Source organism: Glycine max, chromosome 8 (assembly GCF_000004515.6).
Source record: "Glycine max cultivar Williams 82 chromosome 8, Glycine_max_v4.0, whole genome shotgun sequence".
In the NCBI taxonomy this organism is placed as follows: Eukaryota; Viridiplantae; Streptophyta; class Magnoliopsida; order Fabales; family Fabaceae; genus Glycine; species Glycine max.
Window position 1 is genome coordinate 17,493,499 of NC_038244.2, and position 11,476 is coordinate 17,504,974.

The window sequence follows — 11,476 nt, forward strand, 5'->3', positions numbered from 1 at the left end:
CAGTTTTAGATTTTTACTTCATAGTTTAGTTTTTTGTAAATAGTATACTAACAATAATAACCTCAATAAAATTAAATATGTATTTCATTGATTAGAAAATTTTAAAACATGAATAACCATGGATATCATCGAAGCTAAAAGACAGTATTATTTTATAAAATATATTATATATTTCAATCATATTAGTTTTGATTCTCATTTAATAAGTTTTATGGTTACAATTAAATGTATACAATTATACTATACATTTAATTTTGCAGTTTACTCGTGCATTACTGAACTAGTTATTAATAATCTTGTGTAGTGTTGTAAGATTGTATGGAAGAAAAAGTGTGAAGTCATTGCCTTAGTGTGATTTGAAAATTTTGCCAATTTTATTTAGAATGTTAACTTTTCATTATTTTATTGAGTAAACATTTATTTTGTTTCGTGAAAGTAAAAGTGTGACACTGATCGATTATAAAAGATAAAAAAACAGAATTATTTTTTGAAATGTAAGATGGATTAATTAAATAATTTTGTAATGGTAACATACCAATTATATATAATTGTTAACATTAGTACACTTCACTTTCTAAAGTATTAGTATAAATACCCCTTTGGAGGAGTTACATCTAATTTAAATAAAATATTATACTTTACCATTCAATCTTACCAATACTTAAGACTTTAATTTAGCACTTTACTCACTAAAGTGCAAGTTGCATATATTAGGGAAAACTCCATATCCAATGAAGTTAATTATCTTTCAAATTGTAGTTTTTTTGGTCTTATTGAGCTTCAACTAGTGTTTTCTTAAACTTCTTTGAAGATATTTGAACTTGTCTTTCTCTAACAAAAACTATCCACAAAATGACGGAAAACATAACTGCAGCTGAGACCAACACCAAGCCAATGAAGATTTGATTGCTGTATCGCTTGAAATTTTGACAATCATCCTTATTGATTTGATCAAAGGTGTCTACAACAAAGGAACAATCTACTAAACGAGCCAACAGTGGACCATGTCGACGTAGTGTGTCACTCATGTTGGTAGCCACCATAACCTTTGTGTAGAGAGAAGGAGTCAATCTCCCCATGGTAATGCATCGACCATTTGGAGATGTATTACATAAAAAACTTTGATAGGCCTGTCCATTGATTTAAAATCCATCATGGTTACCAATACCATACTTCAATTATATATAGCTTATAAAAATCTATATATAAGAAACAAGTGATGACCTATTTTACATTATAACTTGTTTCTTATATATATATGATGAGATGTAGTATTTTTAGCATGTGAAAAAAATGAGAACTTTATTGATTATGCATTTTCACTTTACTCGATTAATAAAAAATTATGATTGATATGATTTTTAACATAATTAGTATAAAACTTAATAAATTTATCATACATAATAATAATTTATGATTGAAAAATAATGTAAAAATCCTTTACATTGTCTATGCTTATATTGTTTACTTTTTTTTTTTTCAATAAACCAAAAATAGCTTATGCAAAACACTTGATGAATGAGGTGAATCATGATTGTACTAAATTTTTTAATTAGTTTACATAATACTCAAATAAGAAATTGTAAATTCGGAATGAAGTAATAAACTTACAATAGATGCACCCTTTAAGTCTACTTCCATTGGACCACATGCTCGTTCGGTCAAGTCAGGAAGAAACGGATTGCACAAGAGGGGCATGGATGGACCAGATTGATTGTAGTATATGTCCTTATCAGCCTGTATAGGAGGCATATTGGCGTTGGCTATATTAATTATAAATGCATTAAGCAAATTGACCACTTGGAATGAGGTGTTTCTGGTTATGTCCAAGGTTTTTTGGGCTGTGTTCTCATCCATGCAAGGAAGAAGTTTGCTTAGAGCTGTATTATCTCGTGGGTGCTGAACCCATTCCTCCATTGCAACACATGTGTCAGTTACCCCACTGGAAGGTCAAATGGAAAATAAAGAAACCAATCAACTACTTACACTGATTGAATTTTTATAAAGTTTTACATCAAAGTTTGAACATCTAAAACTATCTTATAAGTCACACATACTACGGATTATGATTTGCTGATTTTTAAAAAAATTTACAAATTATGATTGATTGATGATATTTTTTTTTTTATATTGATAGTGTATAACAATTAAATTCATATACTAATGACATTTAGATGAGTATACTAATGACAACTTAAATTATATTGGTAAAAATCATCTTGTCATAATATGATTAATATATAGCTTTAATCTAAGTGCTTTTCAAATAATTGAACAAAAAGTTTTCAAAGCATTAAGCGATTTCGAAAGACAATGACATGTTTATTTATATTTATATTTTCTATTTTTACTTTTAATTTAAAATTTTGTTACGTTATTTTAAACTTATTTCTTGTTTTTAAAGATTTGTAGAGGAAACAATGATGAAAAAAAATATTTTTTTTTTATTTTTCTTGTATAAATCTTCAAAAACAAGAATAGATAAAAAAAAACATGATTTTGTATATTAAAAGTCAAAACAGAAGTAGACAAGCTTACAAGGTCCATTTACTTGTGTTTTTTTACTTTTTAATTACAAAATTATCACATTATTTTTAATATATTTCTCATTTTTGAAAATTTGTACAGAAAACAACTTTTTTTCTCTTTATTTTGAATAGAGTCTTCTTTTTTCTTGTACAATTTTTATAAAAAAAAATAAAACTAAGATCATAATCTTATAATTAAAAAATAAAAACACAATTAAAAAATTGGCCTAAGATTTCCATCTAGACATACTGTAACCAAGATCCAAAACCAAAAGCCTACAAATTAAAAAAAAAGCATGGTTGATTTGTGAATTAAATTAATTGATGGAACTTACTTGTGAACAACTAAAGATATACCGCTTAATATAAAAGTGCATGTGACGAGGATCCACCCAAAGAAAAGTAAACTGCAATAATTTATTTAGAAAAGAATTAAAAGAAATCACAAAAGAAAAAAGAGAAAATTAGGAAGAAATTGAGATCTTAGAAAATCAGACAATTAATTTAAGAAAAAAATTAAGAAAAAAAAGGAACTGAGTCACCTACATATAAACGATCACTTTCCACCCCAAAATTGAGATTACTGCAACAAATTTTAAGAGAATATTGTGAGTTAAATCCTTTCTTTGTTCAGAGAAAATAATCATGCATGTAGGACCTTTTATACTTACCGAAGCCAACCGCAGCCAAGATAAGCATCATAGTACCAACAATGATAAGACTTTCACTTCTGAAGTTGACAAAACATTAATTTAGTAAGATGAATACAATTCCTTAACCCAAGCTTCACAAGAGATCGAAGTACTAATGATGCACCCTCTAAAATATTTTATTATTAGTTAAAATTAGAAGAAAAACTTGTTAAATAAGAAATGATTTTTTTTAAAATTTTTGATAAATTTCAATCAATAACAACGGAAAGTATGTTACTAATATTTTTCAACAAATAAAGTAGGATACACTACTCACATAGCGCCCAGGAATTCCATTGAGATTCTTGCTGTTTCCTCTGATTGGTTCTTAATATAATCAGTTTGAGTGGAAAATTTTTCAGCCTTTTCAATGGCTCCCTTGATATCGTCTGGAAGATAGAAACTAGCTACTTGTATGTCCTTAGTCGCATGAAGATTGTCTATTACATTTTGAATAATATCAACCACTGTAGTTGCTCTTGTGACCAGAATATCTGATACATCATGTGCAGTAGCTTGGAATTTCCCCAGTCCAGTGTAAAGGAAACCCCCTCCAATGCTGCAATTAATATAGAAGTAGAAGTGAACACCAACATGGATTCAAATATGCTTTTGTACACGCAAGAGTGCATGTTTGGTTTCGCATTTGGAAAATTGATTTTTGTTTAAAATTGATTTTAAATATATTTTTACATGTTTTGGTTTTACGTTAAAAAAGAAATCAAAATTGATTATGAGTTGAAATAATTTTGAATAGATTCTGCATCAGATTTAAAATTTTGTACTGAATTTTATTCTTGATTTTATAATAAAAATATTTAATCATAAATCACGTTATTTTAAAATTAGTTTGTTAAAATAAATTTTTGCAAAATTAATTCTTTCAAAATTAATTTTACGAATGACTATTCAAACACACACAGATAACGGAAAAGGGGACCTACATTGTCATGATCAAGAAGACTGAGAGAAAGATGAGTGATATTGCATAAGTCTTTCGAGAGTAATCTGTCCTAGGCTTTTTCTTGCGGCAGCAGCAGCAACATAAGCAATGTACGAGAGCTATGATGGTGAAGCATAATGCCACAATGAAACACCAGACGGCTCCAATGACAACCGGAGAAATACCAGAAAAAGCAACAGACTACATTCCAACCAATTTGTAGAAAGTGAATCATAAGATTAGGGAGAAAAAAAAGAAAAGAAAAGAAACATCTGGGTAGAAAAAACAACAAGATTTACATGCAGTTTTAATTTTTTAGTGCTGTTTTATAATAAGAATTTGAGTTTTATCTTCGTAACCTAAATTGATCTTTGCTGCAAATTTTTATTATACAAATTATAAATAAGGAGAAATTTAAATTCTGATTAGAGAGTAATACAAAAAAGTTAAAAGAACTGCAACCAAGTTTTGATTGATTAAATAGAGTAATGATATATAAGTATTTTTTAATTTTAAACATCATACCAACATCTCTTATTTTTTTTTATCTCTCTCTTTTTATTACATAATAAATCTCATACTTATATTTTTCTTATTTTTATGTTTCTTTCTGAGTGTTGAATAGGTTAATGGGTGTTTAAATAACATATTTCATATAGATATCATAACATATACAAAAGTTGCAACATTTGAGAAATAGTGTAAACTGCGTACATTTTAAAAAACTTGGTGTATGTCCACATGAGTCAAAATGAAGAATAGATGGATAGTTGTTTTGAGAGAAAAAAAAATAGCATCAATCATCAATAACAAATGGTTCTTGGACTTCTTTAAGAAAATGAGGCAGCAGGGAGGGAAAAAAAGAATAAATGCAAAATGAAAATCTTTAAAGAGAACTATCTTATAACTTGCCTAATTAATCCCTCTGTTGACTTAGTTCGTGCATTGCCAAAGCTATTAATAGCGTCTGTTTTTTCTTCCCTCAAACTCTCAAACCAACAATTTAATATATTAATAGGACAATGGTAACCAATACCTATTCAAGGTAATAATTAAAGAAATAAAAGTAAAAAAAAATTACGAAAAAAGTGTGATATTGAATATTATTAATACACTCTTTTGCCCAATCTAACACTTACTGTGATTTTCAATATAAAGAAACTTCTATTTATTGATTCCTATCTAAGGTCTTTTTTTCCGGTATATAATTATCTAAGGTCTTTAAAGTACTTATTAAAAGGAGATGCTTAATATATATTTATAACGCAGAAATGTACATGTTTATGATTTGTCAAAAACATTAATGTGTGGGAAAATGAGAATGCATGAAGTTAGAAAAACAAAAGGTTCACACCATATAATAATGTGTATTGGTAATATCCCATCCACCCTCATAGTAATTGAAATCAGTACTAGGGTCAATCCTCCGCGTTCTTTGTGCGGCTAATATTGTTGAGTTATTTGCACTATTTTGTGATCCCTTAGCTGAGAATCCTATGATAAACAAAAACGTACATTTCCCATATTAACCATAATCATCATTAAGAAAAAGAACAGGAAAGTAACATAAAGAGGAAAGAGGAAACAGAAAGTTAAGATTCAAACACTACACGTAAACATAGGAACAGTGTAATCAAAACCCTTTCTATCGGATATAAAATAAAAATAGATGTAATTTTAATCTTAAAAACATAAAAACGAACCTTCTGGGAACCCGAAATTGTCCGCATGGCAGGGAGAGAACAAGTTCCATGAAATAACGACAACAAAAATTGTAAGAAGAGAAGGAATGAGGTTAAGATTGAGACGGATCATTGTGTTAATTTCAAAATTATGGCCAATTATAGCGTGATAGTGATGGTAGCTTCCCAATCACAACATTGGTGGTGCAATTGTGATTGGGATGCCCATATATATATGAATGTTAAGTGTGTTTGTGTTTTTATGGCAATACTTTAGGAGGGACGGCCTATTCATATGTCTCATGCATATGAAGTTAAAGATGTTCCCCAACAGGGAGAAGAGGATATTGTGTCAAGGAAATCTGGAGAAAGGAAACAAGAGAAATACCATTTTCTGAACAACTCAACTATATTTAGATATCAACAATATCTATCTAACAAATTTGCTAATGTACGTCTTAATTAAGTTTAGTAAACGGAAGTCCAATCCACAGGACACGATTTTTGGTTACCATATATAGTCCGTAATCTAATCGTATTAATGCTTTAAAATTAATATGGGAGGGATTATCATTCCACTTTCTACGTAAAGAGAAAACTTATGTAACATTTATTTGAGTTATCCTTATATGTCTCTAAGGGATTTCACATTTACATAATATATAGCTAATAATTTTGAGTTCAAGTGAAAAATAAATTAATGTTAAACAAGTTGACCAGAAATCAAAAACACAATCTACAAAAAATAAAATTATACTTGATTATTTCACTAAACTTTTTTATCCTTGATGACGTAATACGTTGTTGTTTTTGGTTAACTTAACTTGCTTGACAAGAGAAACTAGAAGTGATCATGGAGAAAAAAAATTCAAAGACTTTGATTTATCAAAATTTAAATTATTAAAAACTAAATAAAAATTGAAACAAGTTTAAGGGAAAAAAGGATAATAAACCCATTTTCTAGAATCTACTTCAATTTGAATTATATCCAATTAATTTGACTTAGGGAAGCAATATATATTAAATTTACTCTTTAAAAAATGGTCCTTTACTTTTATTTTATTACTTCTCTGACTCACTCAGTACAACTTATGGGGGGTTATAAATTAACACAAACATTCGCTTGCAAAATAATTGGAGGGTGGTGCGGTTGGGGAGGAGCTTAGCGGCGCGCGGCTTTGGTCTTGCCAAGGGTTGGAGTCGCGGCAGAGTCGACGGGACGAGCATCAGGCCACGACACGAGACTGAGTCTAGGGTACACAAAACATAGTGGACGTGAGTGATTTCAGAACGAGAATGAACACCAGTAAACACCATCAAAATTACATATATATTAAAACTTAAAGATGATTTTATCACAAAATCATCTTAAATTAACTTTCATTTAATTTTAAAAATGTCACTGGTCTTTTATACAGTGGTTTTTAAGACGATCTTTAACGTAACCATCATCATAAAATTTGTTTCAGAAGCGTTATATGCCACCGTCGTAGAAGGACATTGTAAAAAAGCTTCGTTTTAGTAGTGAGTCTATAATTCCGTTCATCAACTCAGTGTAACTAGTTATAACCAATGGCCCTGATGCAACTGATGCTTCATATGCAACCAAAATTTTCAGGAAAACTTTAGTATTAACGTCTAAACCAATTATCGGAAGGTAAAACGTGCATGTTTTCGCGTCAAAACTAACGTTTGATATGCTTCCAATTGTGGGTAAGAAACGAACCCCAGAATTCAAGAGTTCTGTAACGGAAGGAATAGTGATTTCCTCCGCCGAGGGTGGCTTGTTGATCATGAGAGTGTTTGAGCATCTAATTGAACTCAAAATTTCTCCTTCATTTTGAGAGAAGAATAACCATTCAACAGGTTGTTTTAGAATTTTAGCTCCTGGAAAGTTGGTTATGATTTTCCATGGCAACTTAACAAAGACTTTCATAGGTTTAGATACAAGTACCTTTCTTAATCAAGCTGTCTCAAGGAACCCGAGCCTATTATCATCGTATCTGAATCCACTAAGCTCAAGGGAAACAAGCTAACAAAAAAACTACCTTTCTCGTCAAATTCATTTTAAACTCTACGAGATTTATAACAAACTTTATAACTGCTTTTGTGTTAGTTTCTACATCTATTCTCAATCTGTATATAAGTTCCTTTTGCTCAATAAATAAGACAGAAGCTTGTTTTGATCATTTTGTTCAATTTTTTTGCTTTCTTGTTCATAAGCTTTTCCTCTTTTCTTTTTGAGCAGTAGTCTCTTCTTTTTTTTATGTCGATAGCTACTGCACCTAATGTGCAGTTAATTATCTGTGCGTGATGATTCTCTGGTTCAACCTTGATTTGTGACAACCTTTTTTATTATATTCACAGGCCCTTTGTTTAATTTTGAAAGCAACTTCCATAGTTCACTGAAGAGTTGCTTAACATGGCTGGAGTCAGCGTTTGATTCTTCATTTCCTTCCTTTTCTTCATCTCCTTGTTGAACCTCAACCTCAATTGTATCTTGGCGTTCTAACATATTGGGGACAATCATGTGATATAGGAAATCTAGTAGATGTGCACTCTGAGACTTGAATGGTTGGATATTCCTCCATCATCTTGAAAGGAGAAACCTCTTTGAACAGACTTATAAACTCCAACATCAGCGTGTCATCAACAGCTTCTAGTGATGAGAATTTGAACTCTAGAATATTTCTCAACAGAAACATTGGTATTTGATTCTCAAGCATTACAATATCCCTCAAAATTGCATTATGATATGACTTCCCCCTAGCTACTTTTGTTCCATCTTGAATGGCACAATAAAAGACTTGGAGGAACTCAAGCAAGAACGAGGCATCGACTGTCATCATCCACACCGAAGTTTCCCCGTTGAAATCCAAGAACTTGTGGTGGCATGCTCGAATCCTTTGCTCCAACTTGGTCAATTGGTCAACGATATTATCAAGCTTGAGGCTTTGTTTGCTGCTGCATGCTTGTACCTCTGCATCTCATACAGTTCTGGACGCCAATAATGGTAAGTACCAAGTGCAACTTGTTAAGGAATATACGAATCTGGATCACAAGCCCTAAGGAGCTTTGGGATGCTGAAGATGGATACGGGGAATTCACCATCTTCATCAAGCTCTTCTTCAAGGGTTCTACGGATTTGGACGACCCATTGGAGTTCATCAAAGTTATAATTTGAGTCAAGAGATAGAACTGATTTTAGAGAAGCCATGTACGTATGATATTAATGTAAAAACTAACCACAAATAATGGGCTGTGTGGAATCTTCAGATATTAAATATCTTTACATAAGGAGTAAGGACTTAGAACATAAGAAGATGAAGCTTTAATATTTTGTTGGCGCATAATAACATGAACATTAATGTTATTTATATATAAAAACCATGTGAATTATATTTGATCGCTTGATTTCACTTATTCCCCTCAAAACAACTGTTTTTCTCGTGCTTAATTATGAAAGTCATTGCCCTTACCGGCAAGTTGGCACTAGCATTGATCTATGAAATTTTAAGTCGCTTTAACTTAGAAATGTGATCTCTTAAGCGCTACGTAGGTTTGATTCACCTTAATTTTTGTACAATATAATATATACTATGTCCAATGAATGAGAAAAACGAGCCTAGTAAGTACAATCTCTTCATCAGGAATGAAACAGTACGTGGAATGAAGGAAAAAAAAGTGAAGTTTGTTTTGCATGTTGAGCCTTAGTTTTGTTTTAATAGATTTATTAATTGAAAGATTCCTTTGACCTGAAGAAAAGGTGTAATATGTAACCTCCCACTTTGCTTTTTTATTTTTTATTTTTGTTAATATATGTATCCTCCCACTTGCTTTTAGAAAATGTATAAGTTGGCTTGTTGCCGATAATTCTCATAATTAAAAGGTCTATTTCATGACATGGCCCATAATGAGCATTCCCATTTTCATATTATTTCTTTCTTTTAAAAAAGTATTGAACATTTCAACTATATCTTCTTTTCCCTTGGTCCGGGTTAAAGTTTTATAAGGGTAAGATTTAGTTTTAAATAATGGTAAAATGTCAACGATCACAACCATTTTGCTAGGAACAAAATTGTATAATTGGCTTAACAAATTAAAAGGGATGTTTTATTGGAGGACATGCAGAGATTGATATATGATGCCGTTTGCTACTTGAGCGATGATATCAACACTAATATCTCTTATTCTTTGATCTTATCGAACGGGATAAGGTATGTTTTTTAAGTGATACATAAGATTATATTATTAATATGAGTGATTGATATATATTATTATTTAAAGTTTAAATAAAATGGCATGGAAAAAAAAAAATATATATATATATATATATATATATAGATGGATGGATGGGGAATATTTCTTATTATTAGTGTCAATGTACAATATTTTTTGGTAAGCAATTTTGACAACAAGATTAACAATTTTTTGTTGGATTAAGTCAATACCTATAAAGACAAAGCTTAACGTTTGATTTTTTTATTAGTATATATATATATATATATATATATATATATGAAATTTTTAAAAAATAAAAAAATAGTACTAAGAGGTTTGGGTGATGTGTGTCTTAACTTCTTTTTTTTTTTTAAAAAAAAAACATGTATAAGGGTGTACACGGATTGGTTTGGTTTGATTTGATCAAATTGGTGATTCAACCTAATCAAATTTGAACGGGTTAATTTGAGTCGGTTTTTCAAAAAAAAAAAAAAAATCAACTCAAACTAATTCGTTTGTAAATGATTTGAATTGAATTGGATCAACGGATTAAAACATTTAAATTTATTTGGTATTTTTTAAAATCTAATATTTTTTATAAGCTAAATTTTTTATTAAATGAAATATCAAATACATTATTTAAAATTGTTACGTGTAGTTAAATAGTGAAAGAAAAAAATCAGGAGATGACTCACATTATTGTTATCAACATCACATACGCTAACATACTAAGTTAAACATGATTTAAAAATTGTAATATAATAAACAAGCACCACACTCACAAAGTTTAAAAATCCAAAAACTAAAAATATTACTTTATAGTTCAAAAATTCTAGTATTCTTAAATAGGCAAATGAATGGTGCACTAAAATTTCAATTAAATCTAAAATAATTTGAATCCTAATTTTGGTGAGAGTGAAATTGTGATTTGTAACTGAGAAAAGAAGGAAGGAGATTGGACATGATCTCTTGGTCTCACTCACTCTTAGTTAAATTAATAATTGATTTTTTTTAATTTATAAATAATAATAATAATTTAATACAAATTAACATATCAATATGTCAGATCAATGAATCACGAGTCCAAATATTATAATGTGTGACTTAACTCAAAATTTAACATGTTTGATTGATTTGATTTAGATCTAACTTAAACATAAAAATTAATCAATCCAAACTATTTTAATTAGTTTGGATCAATTTGAATTTACTGTGAACATCCTTATCTCTAATTAGCTCTCATTGTTAATATATTTTTTTGGGTTAAGGAAAGTTTGGTTGAGTTAAATCTTTGAGACTTTTTAAGACTAGAGTAAGTTTTAATATTAAATATATATATATATATATATATATATATATATATATATATATATATATATATATATATATATATATATATAGAGAGAGAGA

General features: G+C 29.5%; 1 protein-coding gene across 1 annotated transcript; it reads right to left on the bottom strand.

Annotated features, from left to right (window-relative positions):
* Positions 1-569: 569 nt before the first annotated feature.
* LOC106799643 (uncharacterized) lies at positions 570-6,185 on the bottom strand. Its single transcript, XM_014778566.2, has 9 exons — positions 5,867-6,185; positions 5,518-5,657; positions 4,165-4,364; positions 3,498-3,779; positions 3,200-3,258; positions 3,075-3,111; positions 2,864-2,935; positions 1,612-1,942; positions 570-1,130 (listed from the first exon to the last, which is right to left on the bottom strand). The coding sequence occupies exons 1-9, from the start codon at positions 5,976-5,978 to the stop codon at positions 771-773; spliced, it is 1,593 nt and encodes a 530-aa protein (XP_014634052.1). The 5' UTR covers positions 5,979-6,185; the 3' UTR covers positions 570-770.
* Positions 6,186-11,476: the final 5,291 nt, after the last annotated feature.